Source organism: Helicoverpa zea, chromosome 31 (assembly GCF_022581195.2).
Source record: "Helicoverpa zea isolate HzStark_Cry1AcR chromosome 31, ilHelZeax1.1, whole genome shotgun sequence".
NCBI lineage: Eukaryota > Metazoa > Arthropoda > Insecta > Lepidoptera > Noctuidae > Helicoverpa > Helicoverpa zea.
Window position 1 is genome coordinate 11977790 of NC_061482.1, and position 25929 is coordinate 12003718.

Genomic DNA, 25929 nt, shown 5'->3' on the forward strand with positions numbered 1-25929 from the left:
CATATCTGAGGAATTACTAAATCTATGGGTACACATATTATTGATATACTTACGAACATACCGCATATACATAGGTCCCCGGAAGATCCACATGCTTATTTTCCCAGGTGTTTAATTTAAACATTTGTAGGTATTGTTCGACCGTGTCAAGATCTTAAGACCAAAATTCGAATACTTTGCAAAGTCATGTTTTTTTTGTTCTTCTGGTGATGGTCTAACCGTTTAGAAGCTTACGAATGGATCCGTTAGTTTATGAGACTCTTATCAATTTACGAAAATAAAAACATAAAATAATACCTACAATTTATCTCTGGTTTAGAATCCTACGAAAATTTTGCTCAGCTTACAAACTTGCGGATCTTGTTACTTTCTGGTGATAAACATGTACATACATTATGAATGTTTAAGGATTGTGCTAAACGAGTTGCTGCGAAATATTTAGTTCTTAGGGTCTTTTTATTCATTTATTGTCCACAGAGGTGTGCGTTGTTGTGGTTAGTAAATATCTTAATAATGTTATGAAACTAAGTGCATAGTAGGTACACAATAATTCCTACACTTCGTTAAATGTAAGTAGAGGAAATGTTTTCAAATGATCTACAATTATTAGTTTAGAACAAACCAGTACCTAGGGCTTTTTAACTAGTACTTGGTTTTAACAGATAGTACCTACATATGTTTGTCATTGTTTAAGATACACTAATTACTATATGTAATTACCTGTAAGTTTTTGTGGCACATAGTGGCACTTTATTTAGTATGTTTACCTTGCTTATAACAAATAAAACAATAATGCATTTTTATTATTTTTATTTACTACCCACAAAAGATTACAACTATTGAATCATCCAAACTTTTAATGGTTACCAATTAGTTGTGAATAACTGCTTATAACATGTAAATACATTCATAATACGTAGACAGATATACATCAAATTATAGGTAGTTTAAAAAATATAGAAGATCACTACGTACCTAATAATTTTAATATCCTGTCTTTTCCATTTCAGACTTTTTTTTGGACAATACGATTTTTATCGAATCCATCCTACACATCTATTTAGAAAAGTTCATTTTCGAAGAATATTTATTTTTGAGTTAAATTCATTACGTCTAAGAGGTTTTTGTATAATTCCTTTTCTGAATAAACATGAAGTTTTCAGTTCCAACCGTATTCTATCCAAAACCTGCGTGTGCCGTGTTTTTGTATACAAAAGTATCAAAACGTGTTATCTAGACAAATGTTTTGCCTTTTGATAAATGTTTTCTTCGATAATTTAGTGATTTTGAGAAAAAGTTGTGATATCCGATATAAGCCTTATGTCTTTAGTTGCTACTAGATACCTACCTGAGTTTAATGTCTCCCTTCTATTTTGTAAAATAATAACAATTGGTAATGTTATTAATATTATGGTAAAGATAGATAAAACACAAGTGGATGTTGATATTAGGTAAGTATCATAAAAGTGGTGCATGGTGTAGGTATGAAAAGGCTTCTACACAAGTACACACTACAGAGTGTGTCGGTAACTGTGTGCCGTCGGCATATACAAGCAAGACATGTACTTTTTGCCGGCAGAACGGCGGCTGGTCTGTATGTGCTCTTGCTGGCATGATATGTAGTCGCCAGTCGCCTTCATACCTCTATACTTAGTCTGGCCATAAATACTGTTACACTTAATTATAAAAAAATATTACATTTGAATTTCGAATCTGTCATTTTTATATGATTGTTCATTGTGTTTTCTCATTTTGGCGCCAATACATTGTAAAATATTTTGCGATATTAAAATGGTGTGGGGTGATAAAGAGAACCGAATCGCTGTGATAGCATTACACAAAGTAGGTATGGAGCCAAATGCAATTTTTAAAACTCTCCATACACTTGGTATTAGTAAAATGTTTGTGTACCGGGCTATTAATAGGTACAATGAGACCTCCTCTGTTTGTGACAGAAAAAGATCTGGCCGTCCACGTAGTGTTCGTACGAAAAAGGTGGTCAAAGCAGTAAGGGAAAGAATTCGAAGAAATCCTGTCCGAAAGCAAAAGATTTTATCTCGGGAAATGAAGATAGCACCTAGAACCATGTCGCGTATTTTAAAAGATGACTTAGGACTTGCAGCCTATAAGAGACGCACTGGCCATTTCTTAACTGATAATTTAAAGAAGAATAGGGTGGTAAAATCGAAACAACTACTGAAGCGGTACGCAAAGGGAGGTCACAGAAAAATTTTGTTTACGGATGAGAAAATTTTTACAATTGAGCAACATTTTAACAAACAAAATGACCGTATTTATGCTCAAAGCTCTAAGGAAGCTTCCCAATTAGTCGACAGAGTGCAACGTGGACATTATCCGACTTCAGTGATGGTTTGGTGGGGTGTTAGCTATGAAGGAGTGACTGAGCCATATTTTTGTGAAAAAGGTATCAAAACATCGGCACAAGTGTATCAAGATACCATTCTTGAGAAGGTAGTTAAGCCCCTTAACATCACCATGTTCAATAACCAAGTATGGTCCTTCCAGCAAGACTCGGCGCCGGGTCATAAAGCTCGGTCCACGCAGTCTTGGTTGGAATCGAACGTTTCGGACTTCATCAGAGCTGAAGACTGGCCGTCGTCTAGTCCCGATCTTAATCCGCTGGATTATGATTTGTGGTCAGTTTTAGAGAGTACAGCTTGCTCTAAACGCCATGATAATTTGGAGTCCCTAAAACAATCTATACGATTGGCAGTGAAGAATTTTCCCATGGAAAGAGTGCGTGCTTCTATTGATAACTGGCCTCATCGTTTAAAGGACTGTATTGCAGCCAATGGAGACCACTTCGAATAAGCTTTTTATATTTTTAATTGTTTTATATTTATGTATTAAACTGACACACTGTAAAAGTAATAAATGTTATTTGCAGTTAACAATTTTCTTTTTTCTTTATTACAATATTTATGGCAAGACTAGGTATAATAAACGTGTTAAAAAGGATTAACTCGGATATAACATTCGATGCACACAATCAGATGATAAAATTGTGACCATTTTATTTCATAGGTACTGTTTAAGATGAAAATTCAAATAGATATCCAGTAGTTCGACTTTAATCATTCTGAACTGTGGTCTTAATTTCAAGAGTCCTACCTACAAATCCCAAAATAGGTACATACATATAAAATTTTGTCAGTCATATTCCTCTTCACAGAAAGTTTTATAAAGCCTTCTTTTCATTCGAACAATTCGATTTTCAAAAATACCAAATTAATTATTTAATTCAATTTTAACCCGGCGGGAGTGTGGTGGGGTGTAGCATACCCCAGTATTGGTTTACCTAGGTATATTTTTTTTACTGGTAACAACTAGATTTCGGGGCTTCGTGTAGCTGGAGGTAAGAGGTTGCAGGAGAGGATAGTGGCATGATCTCGGTGTTACGCCGGCTGGTGATTGGAGTGCAAGTGCGTAAACGTCCGTGGGGTAGGTCACACCCCGCCACATAGTTCGCGTATTGTTTTCATATTTTGTATACGTATGTATTTTTCCATGTATACTTATATTTTTTATACCTTTTGAATAAAAAAGGGACTGGAGGCAGATGGAAAACGTATAAGAAGCATTATTGATGAAGTTTTAGCCGAATCTTTAGATGAATCAAGTTCTACCGAAGAATTTGATCATTGCAGTGAGCATGAGCTTGAATCTAACACGCAAGCAGTGTGTGATGACCTTGAAGCGATTAGCAGCGAGTGGGAATGGGATGACGAGGATGTGCGGATTGTCCTCGGAAAAAAGATCGGAAAACAAAACATGTCTGTGCAAGCTGCAGAAAATCACTGTGCCAAGAACATGCAATATTTTCTTGCAAAAATTGTGCTGACGGCGAGGCCTCCTACTAAGATATTCCATTTGATTCCATTAGTTTCTTTAATTTTTAATTGAAAAAAGATCTATTTTTTTTGTTAATTTAGAAGTTTTTATTTTGTTTTAATCATTATGGTTGATTATATGAATATTTTAATAGAGCAAATAATTTTTTGTCACCAAAAAGTTCTCAAATTTTTCAACTGCTAAGTAAGTAATAAAAGTTTAAAAAATATGTATTTAATTGGTTATTTTTTTATTATAGGGATTCCCATTCATAATATTTAGTAATAATTTTGTACAATTTTGGAGAAATACTTGGTTAAAAAACCTTTTGTTCCGTGGGGTATGTTACACCCCACCACATACTCTATGTAATCTTTGCGCACCACACTCCCGCCGGGTTAATGACTACTTACTACTGACGATACGACACCGTGAAGAAACATCGATATATTTCTATATGTTATATAATTAGTCCTTTTTACACCACTACTCACTGATCTCTATCAATCGTTTGAAGTTGATAGACGATAGACGGCAATATTTTTTCGTGGAAGTCGTGTATAGTGGGGAGTGGTGTAACCTGGCATTAAATCGCAACACTACGCAATTTATATTGTAACTTTGTATCACTTAAATATAACTAATTTTGTGTTATTCTATGGTGGAGAAATTCGAAAACCATTACAGATATGAAAATCCCTAGCGGAGTTCTTATAGGCTTCTGTACACTACATTACTTGATCAAGGCCTGATCATTATGTCTTTAGTTGCCGATGGTAGGTCTAGGTATGTCTTAGATTCACAATTACCTTAAATCAGCCAACCAGCGGGACAATTATCGGCCGACAGTTTATTCTGCAGTGTTTAAGTTGCAATATCTGAGTGTAAACAGAAACAGCTTGCATCGAAGTACTACAACTCAAAACAAATGACTACTTAAAATTAGTAGTCCAGCGAATTGAATACAATAGAAGCAATTGTGTTAATCGGTCACTCAATAAAAAAAACATTTACTTTATCCGACCAGGTACTTACTGTAGTGTGCAGAAGCCCGAATGTCAATTTATGGACGCGTGGAAATAAGCCGTCTTAATTATATTCAATATGGTAAATCTACCGATATTTAAAAATATCTAAAATTACCATTACGTATATATGTAGTAGAGATTATTTAAAATGTAAGTTTAGCTTATTCCGTTTATTTCTTGGATATGAAAAATGTATTAAATCCCGGGTAGTTTTTATGATTTTCACTAGGTAAATTATGCTTTGTACCTATAGATTAATCATCAAAAGTATACACAGATACAGAAATTGTTTATTTCAGTAAGAATCATTTGCGGAAAAGTACATACGTTTTGTAAGTAATATTTTATTATAAAAGGGTACATTGACTTCAAATACTTTTAACTACGGGACATTTGGCATACATACGTACTTAAATCCTAAAATACGCCACTTTTACACTAAGCAGCTCATTTTGAATTTTAAATAGCGACAAAAAAATTCAGGCCTTATTTTTAATATAAATATAACATCAAGTTTTATAGTGTAACTACAAGACTAGTTTCAATATTACTACCACTATAATAAGTAATGTAAAAAACGGTACAACGATTAATGAGTTCCTAAAAATGGATAAATAAGTATAATATGATATAATTTTGTGATATTTGGTCGGATGAATAGGTTTCTGAAATAACAAAATGATTGGCACTCAGAATTGAAGCAAACGTTATAGATTTCATAATATCAGAATATAAAGACCATGTGGGTAAGTTCCTCAATTGCATTATTTTAAATACTCCTACTAATAACGTAAACGTAGTCTAAACATCAATATTATAATCTAATGATATAAAAAACACGCTGTTGATAGACATAGCTCCTCAGTGCATATGTGTACTAACATGCGAGTATGAGATCTATTTCTGCGAAAACCAACATTTAACTACAAAGAAGAATTTAACTCTCCCAGAAAGTTTGCAAAATTGGTAGCATATCCATACTTTTTTTATATTAACTTTTTAAACCAGCATACTCATATGGGCCCTGAAATTCTTATGGGCAAAAAAAACAACAGGTTTTACAAGAATAACAAAATAATATATAACGCTCATGAAGTAACACTAAATTATACTTACGTATTGAGTGTACAGGCAAAATCGACAAAATATTAAAAATAAATGTCTTAATAGGCGTCACTGGATTTTTTGATTGATAATTTGTAACAATTAATTAATTTAAAGTACCCACACACGGCAGATTTTTTAATCTGCAGTATGCGGGAACCGTGACTGCTTCTGAAACTTTCAACATAGCGTAGCTTGATAAGTAAATATATAATCTATGGCAACACAATGTCACTGAGTCCAGTGATGCTTAAATAGACGTAGATAAACCTAACAAAATATGGCTCCCTAAATAAGGGTCATATTAATAAACTACAAAAATAAAAAAATCAACTACAAAATGCTGAAATGTAAATCTAAGTAAATCACTTAAACATATTTTGAAAAAAAAAAACAACAATTAAAAATACTCAGTCTTACGATACGTCAAAAATAATTACTCGCTTCTAAGTTTTGTTTTACGCAAAAGACATGGATTAGTTCAGGTTATTCTTTTATCATCGTATAAAAAAGTTACTGGTTGACGTGACTAGTTTTCATTTTTTAACCTCTTGTTTATACAAGAGGTTTATACAAGGCTTTGGCAATATAGGTCCCTTATTAAAGACAATTTTCTAAATGAAAATATGGTATTTAATGCATTGGGCCATTTGGGTGTACTATGCCAAATTGAATAACAAATAATCGAATATCAATTGATCGACCACTGAAATTCTAAATACTCGAACATTCATAATATCGAATGGTTATTAAATCGAACATTCAATACATCGCGCAGACTAAACATCGAGTGTTCAAAATATCGAATGTTCGTTTGATCGAGCGTTAAATGCAAAACATATTCATCCTATCGAAAAATCCTTATTTTTTTATGAATACAAGAAAAACTCAAAATTTACTAATAAATCACATTTTAATCTTTAATTCTTATCTTTTAAAGGTACATTTTAAAATTTTGTGTGAATTGAAAAGGCAAACGCGGAATTGGGAAGACCTACTTTACAAAAAAGAGGCAAAAGGGATGATAATGCGATAGAAAAAATGTTAAATAATAATAAAAACTACATTAAAATATGATTTATTCATAAATTTTGAGTTTTTCTTGTATTCATAAAAAATATCGATTTTTCGATAGGATGAATAGACGATGCATTTAACGCTCGATCAAACGAACATTCGATATTTTGAACACTCGATGTATTGACTGCGCGATGTATTGAATATTCGATTTAAAAACCATTCGATATTATGAATGTTCGAGTATTTAGAATTTCGATTTATAGTGGTCCATCAATTGGCATTCGATTATTTGTCATTCGATTTGGCATAGTACACCCATTAAATGTGTAGGTTTAAATTGTCCTAACAAGGGTGTCAACGTCAAATTATTGAAGGAGAAGACGTTATATTTTTAATGAATATTTAGTGATAATATGTAATAGTCCAGTCGCTGGAGGGAGCTGAGTAAGCAAAATCTAGTAAATGAACTGAACACGTGCTTTGTGTATCATAACGATAGATCAAGTAGGATTTAACAAGCATACAGTAAAAAAATAATAGAAAAATGAAAAAATCAAAGGAGCATGGGCACTTTTGTATGAACAATGTACATTGTTGATACAAAACATCAGAAGAAAGCTCTTGACGAGCACTTAATTTCATCACGATTTTAAACCATGAACTAAATGCCAATGATGAAAATTTGCTTAGTAACTACCTATTACAACATAACAGTGACTACAAGGACCCGTAATTTTAACGTCTACGTCAGGATCACTATCAACTTTAGATGCTGAATATTATTAAAACCTCGAGGGTATCAATTGGCAGCAACTAAAGGTAGCTGGTTGAACGGGTGTACTATGCCAAATCGAATGACAAATAATCGAATGCCAATTGATGGATTGATTTATAAATTTTAATGTAGTTTTTATTATTTAACATTTTTTCAATCGCGTTATCATCCCTTTTGCCTCTTTTTTGTAAAGTAGGTCTTCCTAATCCCGCGTTTGCCTTTTCAATCCACACAAAATTTTAAAATTTACCTTTAAAAGATAAGAATTAAAGATTAAAATGTGATTTATTAGTAATTTTTGAGTTTTTCTTGTATTCATAAAAAATATAGATTTTTCGATAGGATGAATATGCGATGCATTTAACGCTCGATCAAACGAACATTCGATATTTTGAACACTCGATGTATTGACTGCGCGATGTATTGAATGTTCCATTTAAAAACCATTCGATATTATGAATGTTCGAGTATTTAGAATTTCGATTTATAGTGGTCGATCATTCACACACACAGTGGTGGCATTCGATTATTTGTCATTCGATTTGGCATAGTACACCCGGTTCAGCGATCCTGACATTTGAACAGCTTGAAATTAAGGGTGAATGACACTAAATCCGATACTACACAAGTACCTATTAACTAAATATATCTTATCGTCTACCACGACACTGAATTAATAACAAAAACCGAGATCTTTTCGACTTGACTTTGACTCCAAGTACATTTTGATGACTATGCGTTACGCATAGGTCTCAGAAAATATCGTAGTGAACAGATGCATATGTTACAAAAATATAAACACAAAAGAAATATTTCTAAAAACACAGCTGCAGCTGCGCTTAAAAGTAGAAAGAGAAAAAAAAGTTTGATCGAACTACCATATTGGTAGTTTTGTTCCAAAAAAACTACCAGCATGTGAATAACGGGCTGCTTATTCTTCTCCCGGATTGTCGAGAATTCGTTGCATCCGTCGTAACGTATCTACCTGACTCAGCAAGTCCTCCACTTCGTCCGGTTCCTGGAAATATTTATGCACATTAAGTACCTATATTTTTGCAGGTGCATTTAGTGGCTAAAGTCTGTTGTACTATTTTATATCTCCATCAGACACTATAAAACTGTCAATCAAATAGATTAAATACTGTAAATTAAAAAAAATGCTTTAAAACAATATTGTATCTTATTCAATAATATTGTATTTGCAAGAAATTATTAAATAATGGCAACTATATTTTTTGTCACCAAAATTTATATTTGTCATCAAGTTGTATCAGCTAATAAATAGATCTATCGCCACGAAATATTTTCGTTCTCAGATAAACAAAGAGTGTTCCCAGGTATGAATTACCAAATTATTGTTAATATAATGTGTAAAATATGAGATGGATTACCAATAAAATTGTAGTGCATTACATGAATATAAACTTCGTTCTTATAATAATAGTTTTATTACTTAAATAATAGCTTGGTGCTCAAAATGGTAGATCTGTCACCAAATAAATCGATTAATCGATCCCTGACTGCGACTCCTTTTTATTTGTTATTTTGTCACCAATACAGTAGTTACATTTTATTTCGTTCAGTTATTAAAATAATGTATTCGTTACCAATTTAATATATCAGTTTATAATTTTAATGAAAATATGTTCAAAGGGAAGAGGAAGGGAAGGGGAAGGGAAGGATTATTCAGTGATTGTTATTTTTAGCAATAAATATTGATTATTTTGACTTTAATTAAGTGTTTTATTTACTATTCAGCTAGAAATTTAATTTAAATATATTTATACTACCTGTGGAAATTAAGACCCTTGGGGGAGGCACATGGCCAGTTAAGTAGTAGACTCTTTTGGTTGAAAGGATGATGACGACCACCCTACACTTTTAGACCATCATGAAATTTTTTAGTGATATAATTATATGATTTATTGGTGATCTCTTTAAATTAGTTTGCTTAAATACTATTAGGACAAACCTATTATAGTACATACAAAACCATGTATTTGGTACTTGACCCCATATTTCCATGATTTTCGGTAATTTATTATGGGTGATTTTATATTGTTTGGTGACTACATTTTGGTGACAAATCTACTATTTTGAGGGCAAACCCTATTATTTAAGAAACACAAAATGAATTAAATTGGTGACAGCTTAAATCATACCCTTAAATAATTGAACCTCTGCAATAACTTAAGGATATACATATTTAGGTTGATATGCCTTTTAAACTGTGAAAATTAAGCACAACATAAACGAATCTTTATTTATTGATTTAACGGTAAAACCATGAAGAACTCACCAAGTCGGGAAATTCGTCTGGCGTCAATGATGCGATTAGAGCATTAATTTCCTCTAAGTTGATAACTGCAAATTGAAGAACAGTTAGTCAAGTACATTTTGTTATAAGGAATGACTAGATTCCAAAGAGAAATACTAACGAGATAACAAATGGTCGAGCGTGGCAAGCGCATCTTCTGGTGTGCTTCCATCTTCTGGTATGCTTCCATCTTCTGTTATGCTTCCATCTTCTGGTATGCTTCCATCTTCTGGTATGCTTCCATCTTCTGTTGGTTCATGTTCCCTTACTAATTGTTCTTCAGTTGTCGTTTTCTTGTAAACCGGACCGAAGTCTTCAAACTCGTTTGAAGCCGGGCGCTTAGTTCCGCGTTTGACACAGCTAGAGGCCGGCTGCGGCACCATTGGCAAGGCGCTGGCTGCCTCCTCGAAACCAGCCATCGTTGCACTCATTGCCAGTTCTGTGGCACAATATGCATTCTCATCTGTGCTGTTGCATTGCTCCTTCAAAAACTCTTCCAGTAAAATATCCACATCAGGGTATGGGCTTGGCGTTTCATTATCATCTGTGCAGTTGAGTTGCTCATTCAAATAGTCTTCCCCACTTTTGTTATTGTTCGGGTACATAAACTCCAAATTAGAGAATGAGCTTGTCGAAGCCCCATAGTTCACATAGTCTGTTGGAGGCACGTGGTTTACCATGGACTTTCCAGAATCGTTCATGGGCTGAGCAGTAGGAATCTCTGGTATTGTAGAAGTCACGTTCTGAGCAGCTGGTGCTGGCTGTGCCACAGGCATACTGCTGACTACAGGTACGTTTATATTTGCAGTTTTAATTCGGTTGGAACGTTTATTACGGTTAGATTTATTTTGTTTACGCTTACGTACTCCATTACCATGGCGGGTTCTGTTCTCAAAAGTAACATTTTGTCGGCGTCTTGAACCTTTTTGGAAATATTTGACAACGCTGTAGATCTTCTCGATTGCACTTACAATCCTTTCTCTGTTAGGTGGAATTATAGTGAGTCGGTGTGGCGACATGCTCTTTTCGGATGAGGCACCTGAACAGCCATCATCATCGCTGTCATTTGAAGAAGGCGACGGCAAGTTGGTCACCAGATGTAAAATGACTTGTTCCAAACGCCGTGGATCCTCAACTGGTGCATCTTGGTCTTCATCAGTTTGCTGAAATAGAACACACAGTATTGATTAGGTACGTACATAAAATCACAGTAATCGATAAGAATTTTAAAACACATTAAACATCGAAATATTTTATTTAAGTTGTTTGTCACACTACAGATAACAGCGGGTCTTTTCTAATAGAATTTATTTACTGTAATAACGGGACTATCCAATTCAATGACTATTGCGAGTAAGAGAACTTTGTGCGGTATACTCACGTCTTCTTCATCGGAATCGTCTTCGTCATCATCATCGTCATCGTCATCCTCAGACTCATCCTCCTCCTCATCCTCTTCCTCTTCTTCTTCTTGTACTTCATCTTCTTTGTCATTTACTGCTGGAGGTGCTATTTCATTACTCACTGACTTTTCAGCTGGTGCAACATCTTCTTTGCTGATCACCATCATAGCAAACTTTTTCTTCATGAGTTTGATGAGCTGCTTCCCTTCTTCCTCGTTCACTACCGTGTTGGTGCAGACAAAGCTGGTGACGGCTCTTGTCTCTTTGTCTACCTCCAGGCAACCGCGGGTTCTCATGTAGATGGACTGGCCGTTCTTCGCGATTAAACGGTAGCATGACTCTCCAAATAGCCTATGCTGGTCATACACTGAAAAGAAAAACGAAGAGTTGTATTCGTCTTAATTTAAAAGGTGAGCAACGATCGCTATAGTCTTAAATAAGAATTTCGCATAGCAGCCAGGCAAGATTAGTACAAAATATAATCGCACACATAGCATTGCGTAGTTCACGTATATTTTGTTTGCTGGTAAATGGCGCTATCGTTATTTGGGACAGGTATAGAAAGAAAGAAAAGTTTGTGTTCTAAGATAGTTGAACCTACAAGTGGTATGTAATCAGGGTTTAAGTATAGATTGTCGTTGTACCGTGAGATGGAAAATTAGAAAGTGGTTATCTGAAGTAATAACAGTTTATACTATAAAATAGCGATAGATATAGCAGATGTTCAGGCGGTAAACAAGTACTACTAGATAATACAGCCGTCTGATTAGGTATATATTTCCTCGATCAAGTGACATTTTCAAATGCTGTTTACGACAAAGTATCAGTGACAAAGTATCAAAGTATCTGATACACCTTAGCAGTGTACCAGAGAATATTGCGTAATTATTTAGAATAGATTCTAAATAAACAGAATTATGTGTAAACCTAAAACAAATTGACGAAGCGCATAAAATACAAATATAAACAATAGTAAAATTTCAGAAAGTTGTTTTGCGCGCACGCAGTTCTCAAATCGATAATAAATCGTATTAGTAGCTGAACAGTCATTTTCAGTAAGCACATTTTATTCAAATGAAACACTCGATTGGTATCTAAAGATGGGTATTTCTGCCGGCTTCTTTCATTAATTTATTAAAATTATATTATTTCCGAAAATAAGCTGCACTAAGCGAATTGAAAAAAAAACCTATTTTATAACTACTCTAAGCTGTCGTAATTTTCCATCCTAACATTGAACAGTACTGAAGCTACATTATGTAAGTATAATAAGTATAGTCATTACGAGGAGTAGATAACATCTGCTCACATTGGTCACCTGCCGTCATGTAAACCGTGTCAATCTCGTGACCTAAGTTCAGAGGTCGATGTTAACATATTTCAACTAAGAAAAGAACTAACAATCACAAAACTTCTAAACAAATCTTTATCAACCTTTTATTTACATTTCGATACAGAATACATCATTTCAGATAACCTTCTTCATTTTTCAAAGTTATCTTTTATGAGGTTATTTGCTTGCAATTTTAGTTTAGTGTAGTACCTATGCGGGTGATTTCTTGTGTAACCTTTTCAAATAAATCGAATGCACTCGTGGAAAAGTGTGCACTGAAAAATTGAAAGATTGGGTGCAATAGGTATGTAGTGTTGGGCGCGCGTGCCGAAACCAACGTCGGCAGGCTTAGGGAACAATTGGTTCGCGGCAGCACTTACTCTCTCGGAGCGCGATGATGACCCAGCGGACATCGTCGCGGTGCATGAAGTTCATCGCGTTGACTCCGCTGACTTCGTGCGTCATGTAGCCCGTGACGAGAGCAATGCGCGCCTCGCACTGGATTATCTCGCCGTCGATCGAGTGCCGGGTGCGATACTCCATGCGGTATGACTCAAGAGCACTCTCGTTGATGAAAGTCTCGCTCGTGGGTCGCACAACACCTATAAACACCTACAAAAGATTTCAATTAGCTGTAGTAATTATTGATTAATCGACGAGGAAACAATTTGTCGTTGCATTTGTTAAACAATGGGCGAGAAAATTCTTAAAGTAGAGTCACGCTAGTAGTGTCCTTGAGATGTTACAGTGAGCTGTCAATGTTTTATTTAGAGTCTATGTATTATTAACGTGAGTCACAGATAGAAGACACACAGGCATCAGCCTGCTTTTGACGACTTACAATATACTCAATCAGGTATTTCAGCTTATATGAAATAAAGACACCTATTTCTTACAAGAAATGTAAAAACCATCGATGGGTAAGTCAAACTCGAGCTTGTTCGGTTTTTATAGACAACCAAGCTTGACAAAGACTTCATGACTTGTACTTCTTATGGCAAATTGCCAACTTAAGTGGTTAACTAATTTTCCTTATAAGGGGGTGCTATTTCTGTCCAAATTCTTATTTTACCTCTGATGATTAGGGTCATTTAGCTATTTTAAGTGTCAAGTTGTCAAGTTACCAAGTTTCCGAAGTGTTACCGTGGATAAGCTAATTCAGTAACATTTGGACACGGGCTGGAGTTATATTATTTTCAAAATCACGTTCCCATTTGCGGGAAAAGTATTTTTAGTTTTGTAATATTGTTGCGCAAACAAAGAAAGGGGGTTTAAGGAAAAGGAGTACAAAATATTAAGACTAATTACGGGAAACGACCAACGTTGCTTAATGTTATTTAATTAGTGGAATCGATTACGCAATTTTTGGATGAGATCGCCACGAAACATTTGTCGAAGTTTCCCGATAATATTTGAAACTATTTAGTTATTTTTTCGTGGTTTTACCCGCGTCCCGTGGGAAATACTGCCCGTACTGGAATAAAATATAGCCTACGTTACACGCAGATAATGTAGCTTTCCAATGGTAATTTTTTAAGATCGGTCAAGTAGTTTTTGAGTTGTAAAAATTGTATTTTTGTTTGTTTGTATTCATTACCTACAATATCATTACTTATAGATAAACCTTTGTGCGATTTTTATTAAAAAGGGTTCTTCTAAGGTCGTAAATAGCTACATATAAAAAAGATTTCAATTTTGCTTTAATTCAAATTACCAAGCCAAGTATTTTTAAAACCTTTCTCAATATAGTACTATTATTACCTACTTTCAAAATTGTAAGATCTTTAAATACTTTTATCTCTCTTTTAAACTCTGTGTTACAGCTTCATTGCAATTATGACTGTCTTATAAAAGTATCGACTACTACCAAAGAAGATTCACTCCTTCAAATCGATCTTGAAGCTTCGATTATATTAACCTTCAACTTAAACCTTTGAAGAATGACCGCGGAAAGACCCCAGTTCATAAAATCAGATCAGGTACCTTATAAGTGCCTTAAGCACATGACTTCACAGTATTTTCTGCTATATCGAGCAATAAGTGTCAACTCGGTGTCGATAGAATCGCCTCTCTATTACAAATTGTTGCTTATGAGAGCTGCAATCGATTTAAATGCTCGAAGTTGACACCTCACTACCTGTTGCGTCACTTCTCATGTCTTGTTTGTAAGGAGCCCTTTAAACTAATTAACGGAAAGTTACTATTTGACATATATGAGATGTAGTGAAGCCGACTACTATATACCTAGTTGGAAAGCGGCAAGGCAGATAAAGAGCTGTTTAACATGAACACAACAAAATATTACACATTAAGAAAACTTTTCAAAGATTAACTCATTGCAGTAATACTTTCAGCAGATTAACGGACTAATATTCTACTTATGGTAAATGAAAGTCGTCCTAATAGTTGTGCCAGGGGCCATTACAGATTTTTTCGAGCGACAAAATGAGTGCAAAATCCGCCAGTACGCAATGCAAAGGCTATAATGTTCTTTTCTGTGATCTAGCTGAATTCAAATTATGGCGTGTATTGAAAGATAACGTGACCTGATGTAATGACACATTGCATATTATGGCTCTGTTTTTAGGATGACAAAAGGTTCAACAATGTATTTGATAAAATGTTCACTCCATTGTCATCGGCAGTGGCAAATGGCAATACAATTAAATAAAGAAACTGAATTTAAGGTCCAGCAAGATTGAAAAACTGGATGCCGTTCTTTAGAAATAAATATGTTTCCCCGAAAGCTCTAAGAACCCTGAAAAGCTCCCAAAAAATGGCTAGAAATTAAATGGCCTGTATTTTGGTACACAGATAGACCCTGGAGGCAGAACAGGCCTTTTTTCAGAGTTTGGAAAGTATTTATAAGAGTTTGGGGAGTGTGAGAAGCTTTTGGGGTGCTGATAAAAGATAGCTAATAAAGAAACTGGTACTTACGATATCGTTTCCACTGGAGCAAGGGTTCTCAGAGCGCGCGCGAGCACGGCGCACGATCTGACAGCAGCGGTTGTAACCACGACACGCGCGGTCAGACTTCCTCAGCGAGCCCTCCACGTGGCACGTGATGTACTGGTTCGGCTCAGACCGCTGGCCTAGCTTCTTCAGCCTGCCAATTCGTAAACGATCCCATGAAAACGAATAGCGCAGCAACCACCAACATCAAAACACAATCTCATTAAAAACACTCCAATATAAAAATCTTGATCCTCGCGCGCCAGCAATTGAATAAATTCGCAAAGTGAAAAACTATTGAACCAGAGAATAAATAAATATAACGACAAAGTAAAAGTTTATAAAGCTATATAACTACTTTTAAACTGCGCCAGGAGACTGAGACTTAACAACCTTTATTACGACTTAAAAGTTTGAAACTGCGATACAAATCAATTGAAGTACATAGGTAAAGGGAAGTATAGCATTCTCTTTCATGAAATAAGTTAGTTTCCAATAAAAGATAAATATACTTCGCGTAGTCTGGATGAGCAATAAGTTCTTTACCTAATTGAAAGTTGATGCGCTTTCCTTTTTTCAATCAACTGTGAGCACTTAACTTTCATTTTGAAAGAACTCCTTAACTGAACTTAAATGACCTTGCACGGTGAAATTCCAAAGTATTATGAGAGTTATTAGCTTAACGGGCTTATGAGGTTGAAAATCACAGTCACGCGCAGTAACCGCAGATTCCAACATTCTTATATAAAAAAGTATGGCTTCAGGAAAACAACCAATCAGCGCTCAGCGATAGGAACAATTTGGGAACTGAAAAAAGAACGGAGGGCGAAGTTTTGCAACACCCTTTGTACAAGTTTCCGAAAGTGTTGAATGTTTTCGGTAAGTTTTGGTAATGGAAGGTGGACGATTGTTGATTGTAAATATTTTCATAGGTAAAATTATTATTAATTTGCTCTTCTGTCAAGTCGAGAAGAATACCTGAATTTTAGGTTAACACAACACAAACCTAAAAGGTTTACATATACAAACATATGACTTTACATATAGGTGTACATGTCAGGTTTACATAAACTATAAATTAACAGGCTGTTAAAATCAACATTATCCAGATATTATACTAATCTGAATTTGTCTAGTTGTAGCAAGTGCGGCTGCTGAGCACGAGGTCCCGGGTTCGATTCCCGAGTCGGGCCGAAATCGCTTTATGGGTTTTAGAAGACTTTCACAAAGCAGCCCGGAGCCTGGAAGTTGGTGATTGATTCACCCGTGCATCGGAGAGCACGTAAATGTCGGTCCTGCGCCTGATCTCTCTCCGGTCGTGTCGGATTGCCGTCCCATCGGGTTATCAGAGTGAAGGAATAGGGAGTGCACCTGTGTCTGCGCAAATGCTCTCCTTACATGAGAACAGCGTAGGCTAGGAGGACATCATCACCATTCAAAAGGCTTATAGTGTGCCCGAGATAAACAATCGTTATAACAGCTTTCTTAAGGATTTTAAAACCGACGATGTGACGACCAATGATAATGTGTAAACTATGTGTAATAATACAAAAATAGTAACAATAAAGAATACACTATAATAATAATACCTATACGGTGTTGCATCACTACAGTTATGAAATAAAACAAGCGAGCCCGATAAGCGTTGTCAAAAAGTTCATACTAATCGACTTTACTTCGAGAAGTCTAGAAAAAGTGAAAAATTTTCTACGTTCCTTAAGAAATGGTGATATGAAGTTACACGGTTGGTAAAGACAAGCAATGTGTATCATAAATATCAATTATTTTTTTAACGCCGGTAATAATTAACATGTTAATGTACTCATTGTGGATAAGGATAATTCTGCTCGCTACGTAGCATCTTGTAAATAAAATTCGCTTTTAAGGAAAAATGACAAATGCTAAGGCTTCATATACATTCGCAAATGTTGATAGATATCTATAAATATGTATGGTAAAACACAGCACACGTTAGCATTACGCATCAGAACCGGGGAGTACAGGCTATGGCACACCCACGTAGCTTGTTCGATGGCATTAAGCAAGCTTGACGTCTGGTAAATTATGCAAAAATAACAAAAGCTTTATTGAGGGATGAACAATTTTCTCAAAGGTTAGACTGAAAGTCTCTTAACTTTCGCCTTGCCCTGACTTACACTTACTTCTTGACGGGTTTTACCCACCTTATTATAAATTGCCTCTTCTCCTGGGCCAGAGCTTCTTCAGCTTTGCGAATGGCATCAGGTTCATCCATAATCATGAGTTCTCCATTGGGGCCAAGAGTTTGGCTCTTAGGCATCAATTGTTCTCTCAGCATAGCTCGATCATCTTCATGGGTTATGTTCATAAGGTTCTGGCCGAGCAAATCGAGCTGTTGAGAGTAAATAACATAGATTAGTTTTATTTTAAATCCTTGTGACCATTTTATACATGGGAATAATAAAGAAGACGATAACCAGGGCTATAAAACAATTACTAGGTATATACTAAGTTTGTCGTCCTATTTAATCATTAGGACTTAGAATGAGTAATTTAGATGGGTTTGGCAGGGTGTATGATGCGCAGATCAATTGGACGACCGTCGCTTTGACGGATCACATCTACGAGTTTGACATTATGACAGTTTACAAATTAGCAACACTACGCTATTTTCGGACACAAATGATAACGAGTTTTCATTCGGTGAATACAATACAAAAGCTTTTAGAAGAGGTACATAGTATTACATTGCTTGGAAAATACAATTTGTACTTTGCCCAATTAGAAGATTGGGGTACACTACAATTACAATATGCAAAATCTGTGTAAATAAAATTAGTTTGTTACCAAACAACAATATTTATTTTATCCTTAGCGATAACAGAATACGAATGACGTAGTGGAAATATTCGTTGAATATTATTAAGAACAGCTGTTGCTTCAAGACGTCACTTGCGGCTACTAGTTTTTAATAAATGTCGGGAGATACACGACACCGTTTAAAAAGATAATAATCATACACATGGAGCCTCAGTCTCAAGTAGCAGAATACAAAAGTGATTATTTCAATGCCCTCGACTTTTGCCGACAGTTTAACATTTTAGTCGGCTTATACTTGTCATTGGTCAGATAGGCAGTCGCTTCTTGTAAAGCACTGGTACTCAGCTGAATCCGGTTAGACTGGAAGCCGACCCCAACATGATTGGGAAAAAGGCTCGGAGGATGATGATACTTGTCATTGAAAGTTTAATTATGGTGATAAGTAATTGCCATTGATAAGTAAAAATAACTGAATAGTACCTAATCGTAATTGGTTTAGCTTGAGATGGCAACCAAATCTCTTGATGGTACGTTAGATAAAATAACATATGGAGACAACTTCGCCACACTGGATAAAATAGAGTGAAATAACCACAAAATATCTATGAAACAAAAGCAATTTACCTCAGTGTATCCAAGATACTGGTGCACATTTTGAGAGGCCACCACAATGATGCCCCGGTAGGTGGTGGTGATCAGGAAGCCGTTGAACATGCTCAGCACCTTCAACATGGAGTCCGGTTTGAACTCCTGAGGGGACTGACCGATGGAGTCACCGAACACTGTGGTAGAATAAAAGCTTGTCAATTTTATAGCTGCGTACCTACCTACTAGATACAATTAACTGAGTCAGTTAATAAATATGATTTTATTGAATATTAACAATTATTGATGTCGAAGTAAGTAGTAGCTTTGAAAAATTTCATCTCAAGGAAACCTGGACTATGTCGATTGACGTTCAATCCTTCTCTAAGTAAGGTAGGCCTGAGCCATTAATAAATGTAGTGTTATAACCTATTAAATAATATTTATACCTATATATAAATACTTCTTGTTGCCCTTGCTGGCTACAAACACTCTATCACAGTTTCCAGTTTTAAAATCACCTAGGTAGGTATAACGTTGCGCCAAGAATTAAAATATCGCACGAATATTATGAAGAATACCTACTCAAATAAAACCATTGTCATCGAAATGTAATAAAAACTTTAACTATTTGGTACGGTGAAAAATTTATTTTTCTAACACTGAAGCAGCAGCGACAATTTAATAGCCCGAGTTCGTATCGTACCAGCCTAACTATCAAACTAACAGCCAATTGCAAAAATAACAAATCTATCAGAATCATCCCGAAATGTCTTTCAAACCTCAACCACCGTGTTTCAATTATTTTTGTAAAAATAAACGTTGAGGCCGACAGTTCAATTTTCAACTGGAATTGAATATTGCTTTCACGGAACATGCCGATTTAAACAGACACGTGGTTAGTTATACTCTTTTTATTTTTTAATCTTTCAACAATGGAATGAACAGATTTGACAGGTTAGATAGAAATACGGGACAGAAATTGTTGCGCAAAAACCTTCGGCCATTGATATGCAACGTTTAATGAAAACAGTCTATTTGCTTATCTTAAACTACAAAAATGAATGCAGTTTTATAATCTGCCTATAAAAATGCTGAACAGGCGACAGCTTTAAATTTATGCAAGCGATTATATCAAGTGTACCTACGTCTATTAAATATCATCAAGTAGAACTATATCTATTAACAAATTAACTATAATAGCAAGACACATAACTTGCATCACAAAAAGTAAATTGTATGTCACATGTTTTCATATTCAATCATAGTTTAATAGGATCGTAAAACGATATTTCTAAATTGTGATTTAGTCATGTTGGATAAGGTTATGGCTTTATTACCGCACCGCGTAATGACTCCTTCACGCTGTCTGCGATGACATTGGAACTAAAATAACTGAATTCGCTATGCAGTGTGTTGGCGCCCTAAGCGCAGGAGCATGGCTGTGCACGTGCGTGCGCACACTCACGTTACTATACACGACCGGATTTTATATTGATAGACAAATATGTTACATTGCAACACTCCGCTAATTGTATTTAATCCTTTTAAGTGTAACAACAAAATTCTATTGGTTTTCAAAGCAATAAAAGCAAATATTTTACTGTCGGTTAAGCAGCACTAATAGTCCAACAATGGATGCTAATCGTTATCATAGCCAAAAAAATATGACGCACTTCCATACATATTGTTGTATAAGACATTTGTACCTACATATAAATGTACATTTCTTGTGATGTATAATTTATAATGCAGCACACAAATAAAATTATTGGATGCAGATAATGCAGACGTATTATTATGTAAAACGCGATTAATGAAATGCATGTTACATTTCTCGGGCAAACTAATAGTGACACGAATATGTGAGCGGGCACTATGAATAGATTTGCACTTTGCACCAGTTTATTGGCGGCGTCCAGTAACCGGCGGATCCTCAGCACGGTACATTGTAAGTCGGCAGTTCTCAAATCATCGGCTGATCGTCGTTTAATCGACAGCGATCATAAATTTATTGCGAGCCCAAATATCTGGGCGGGGGAGCTGTCACATTGTAGGCAACGACGTGCAACAATGTTGCTTAATACATATTGCAGTTTCGCGTCACAAAATCAATATACTACATGTTGGAGAAAGCATTGCTCATGTTTATACATTACATTCATCAGTATTAAGTCTTACCTTGAACCCACTTGTGAGAAGAATATACTTAAGTGACCGCAACTTTGTTGCACGATTCTTCATCATTAAACATAGCTTAGCCTATCCACTTCTGCCATTTATATGAAATTAATATTCTAATTTGGTGAGTCACAGTGTTTATACAATTCAAAAGGTATGTTTTGTACCGAGATAGGTCTTCTGCGCAATAATTGTAGGTAGATTGAAATCATAAGTATATCACAAATACACACCTACCTACATTCATTTTAACACTAAGATATATTTAGGTCAAGACTATAGAAACAACAAGGAAATGATTCAGTTTTGAGGAAAGGTTACGAAAGAAAAACTTTTGTCCTCTTTTAAAGTAGCCGTAATTCAGCCGACGTTAATGAAATTAACAAGTTATTCAAGACAATATAATACATTATCATTTATTATAACTACTCTCTAATAAGTAAGTGCTGTCTCCTTATTTCATCGAAGTTATACTCTTGTATGTGGAAAATGACATGCCATTAATAACATGATACAAAATGTGCGCACCTGCATAGTCCGTCTACTACCCTACTAAACGTAATTGGCCTTTGATGTAACGCAATCATAGTTCACACAAGCCCTCTTCAATTTGGTCGAGTATGCGTAGCGTAATTGGTATGGGTGGAGCTTGCATTCCAACATAGAACAATTACAGTGTGGAATGTGGTGAAACTAGAAAATATTTGCAAATTAAAGCGCAGTATATTGATCTAGAACTAGATCACTGTACTGCGTCACACAAGGTGAGCAATACAATCGAATTCTTACATTAGAACCGGTGGGAAACAACCACGACGCCTTGTTTCAGAAAATGAGGAAGAGGAAAAACCCTAAACAAAGCATTAAAAAAATTAAGAACTGTCCTTTACCTATAAATCATTTTAAATTAAAAGCACTTTTCAATTTATTTATTTACAAGGTACTACTATTTATTTATTTCAATTTTTTAAAATTAATGTAAAATTAATTCTTACTACAAAGTCTTGCAACTATTGTAATTGTCTTTATTTACTGAATACTCATTTATTTTCTTTCAAAGCAGCCGTACCTACCTCACTTTGCAAGCTTTTAGTACATAAAAATAATCATCTTAGGTTTATGGGAATAGATTAATTAATCATGTTTGTTTAATACAAGTGGGCATAATATTCATTGTATAAATATGCATCTAGAGTACCCTCTAGAAGCTTATATAATCGACGTTGGTACGTAGATAGAAGAATCATTTTGTTTGAATCAAGATAAACACGTGGTTGGCGAGCGATCGACACTATATTTTAATTTAACTAACAAAATAGGGGTTATATTAAAGGGGTTTCATGAATGCATGACGTCATATAAACAAATGATTTGGGCTTTCGAGTCCTTGTATCAGATGACACAGGTTATATAAAAAATATAATGACCTTTTTCTTCTGACTTCTATTTTTCACAGTCAGACGTCAAACTAACATGCACTTCCTTCTTAGTCATGTCATCTTTCATGCAATCAATCTCTCCATTCCTTTGTTAACCTCTAGATCGAACACAGAATATATTTAAACCGCATCTAATATGCCAATGACAGTAAAGAGAGGAAGTAGGTTATCTGCGGCCCAATCCACCATCAAAATTGCCTTCTATCACTTTTAGACTTATTTATTTGAACACTAGATTATTACTTATGGAAGTGGTTAGCTTTATTCTTCAATAAGTTGTTGCAAGAGGAAAGAATACCGGACGAATGGTGCAATAGTTACCTGGTGCCCATTTTTAAGAACAAGGGTGACGTGTTGGATTGCAACAACTATATGGGAATAAAGTTAATGTCACATAGTATGAAAGTCTGGGAGAAAATTATTGAAAGAAGGCTGAGAGAAGAGAGTGATATCTCACGAAACCAGTTTGGTTTTATGCCTGGTCGGGGTACAACGGACGCTACATTCTGTATTCGCCAACTGTGCGAAAAGTACAGGAGCGCACACAAAAACTTGCATATGGTGTTCGTTGACCTTGAAAAGGCATATGACCGGGTACCTCGTGAGGTTTTGTGGTGGGCCCTTAAGGAGAAAGGTATGCCAGGGAAGTATGTGCAGTTGATCCGAGCGATGTACGGCAGATGCAGTACACAAGTCCGGTCCACAGCCGGCACTACCGCCAGTTTCAGTGTAGGCGTTGGCTTACATCAGGGGTCGGCGCTCAGTCCTTACCTCTTCCTGTTGTTAATGGACGCCCTTACAGCGGACATACAGGAGGAGGTTCCCTGGTGTATGCTTTTCGCCGATGACATTGTTCTGGTGGGGGAGAGTGGACCAGAGGTCCAGAGCAGATTGGAAGCATGGCGGCTAAGACTGGAGACGGTAGGGTTAAAGGTCAGCAAGAGCAAAACTGAGTATCTGCATTGCGATTTTGGCGGTATATCAAGACCCATGGCCATAACCCTAGCCGGCATGCCCCTACCAGCCTGCTCCGACTTCCGGTACCTTGGTTCACTCGTCCAAAGTGACGGTGAGGTGGACAGGGACGTTACGCATCGGATCAATTCTGGATGGATGAAGTGGCGACAGGTAACTAGCACTATCTGTGACCCACGGATGCCTCTCAAACTGAAGGGCAAAATCTACAAAACCGTCATAAGACCTGTCGTCCTGTATGGATCAGAGTGTTGGGCATTGAAAAAGAAGGATGAGAAAAGAGTGCATGTAGCAGAGATGAGAATGTTGAGATGGATGTGTGGTGTTACCAGAATGGACAAAGTGAGGAATGAGTATATCAGAGGAAGCCTGAAAGTAGCGCCAGTGACAGAGAAAATGAGAGGTCAACGTTTGTCCTGGTATGGGCATGTGATGAGACGGTGTGAAACGCATGCTACAAAGAATGTGCTAAGTATGAATGTGGAGGGATGGAGAGGCAGAGGTAGACCGAGGAAAAGATGGATTGATTGCCTGAAAGAAGACATGAAGCAAAAAGGAGTGGATGTAAGTATGACGTCTGACAGAGAGGAATGGAAGAAAAAGACATGTTGCTCCGACCCCAAATGACTTGGGAACAGGGCAGGAAGATGATGATGACTAGATTATTACTTACCATACTGGTGGGCTCTCAAGTAATGTGCGGTGAGACGAAGCACAGTGGTCTTGTCAATCTTGCGCCTGGCAGCGACCACTGGTGGCACCATGGAGGCCAGCTCAGCGACGGATTGGTTCAGCCGGTCCCTTCTCATCTTCTCTGCACGATTCCGCATCTCACGGGGGTTTTCTCTGTGAAAGAATACCGAGATCGTCAGTTGTCTTAATATTTCACTGAAATAAACACTGTATGCTAATAAGAATATTCTGGAATATTGTAAAAAATCGTTAACTACTTCGAATATAGGTAAGGCATTCAGCACGTGTCATGAACACAGTCATATTAAAACGTGCGTCTTGGAAAAGTTCTGGTTGACCAAACTGGTCAATATCTAGTAATTATATTGACGGATATTAAAATAGGCAATTATATCACATATTATACCTACAAACTTGATATCTAATATTAAATAAACTTAAGAACGACAGTTACAACGTGGCGTCAAAATGGCGTGCTTAATTACCTTAGTATATAAAAACCAAACTGATTGAACTAATGAAACCGTTGAACTAATAATTGTATTTAAGCACTAGCTAGCTACAAATCTTAGTAAATACGTTATATTATTAGCAGCAGTATAATGTTAGGAACATGAACTAGCAACTAGAAATAACCTAATTGAAAGTTTACAAATTCATGACTTTTGTATAATCAAACATCCTGTTACGCGAACAAATTACATTGTATTATTGAGTTCGTATTAACAATTGAGTACACACTAACGGTTTCTGATGTAAAATAACTACAAAACGATACCTTTTTCAATAAATTGCACCGACGACCACGCGTTTACGGGAGGATTGAATGAGTGAGGATGAATGAGGGCTGCGAATGACTTAGTGAAGTTTTTCTGTTACAATTTTTACATTTTGTAAAATGTAGGGTAGGTACGGTAGACTGCACATCAGTGGTAACACTGGTAACTGTCATGCACCCTAACTCAATAGTAATAAGTACGATTCTCCTATAAAACTGTTACCACTGACCTGAAGTTGACTGTACAACACAGTGCACTAGCGACATATTTGCCAGAATGCTTCCATCACACAAATGTTGACGGTATGGTGACCATTGCTTCCACTAGGTCGTCGTTTACATGAGTAGGTATAATATTATTTCAAAGACTAATTTTACAGTCTGCTTCTATCCGCTTTCAAATAATTTCTAACACTGATGCACAAATTAGTGACAGCTGGATAGACTGCTGCACTTTAATTAAATAAATGCTATGTCCCTCGGCAAAACCGCAGTATGTTTGCATACTATTCATGTCTAAAGTAAGTTAGCCCACATCTTTGATTACAAGATTTGCTTCCGAAAAGCGAATGCTGTGTAATTTGATTTGCGGTATGGCATGAAATCCTTTCTAGTGTATTAATAAAGTAGGCAAGTAGGCAATGCTAACAACATAATTGCAAAATGAACTATTAATTTATGGCGGTGTTTCACAT

The 25929-nt window shown here is 35.9% G+C and overlaps 1 protein-coding gene across 1 annotated transcript in view; it reads right to left on the minus strand.

The window, feature by feature from the left end:
* Positions 1-8164: 8164 nt before the first annotated feature.
* Positions 8165-25929, minus strand: part of LOC124644978 — a 63479-nt gene continuing 45714 nt past the window's right edge. Inside the window, exons 2-10 of the mRNA XM_047184678.1 lie at positions 24437-24609; positions 19208-19365; positions 17968-18155; positions 15770-15938; positions 13213-13444; positions 11478-11866; positions 10218-11259; positions 10079-10143; positions 8165-8797 (exon numbers count right to left, since the gene is read on the minus strand). Of these exons, the coding sequence (XP_047040634.1) occupies positions 8711-8797; positions 10079-10143; positions 10218-11259; positions 11478-11866; positions 13213-13444; positions 15770-15938; positions 17968-18155; positions 19208-19365; positions 24437-24609 (2503 nt within the window). The 3' untranslated portion in view covers positions 8165-8710. The remainder of the gene's footprint in view (positions 8798-10078; positions 10144-10217; positions 11260-11477; positions 11867-13212; positions 13445-15769; positions 15939-17967; positions 18156-19207; positions 19366-24436; positions 24610-25929) is intronic.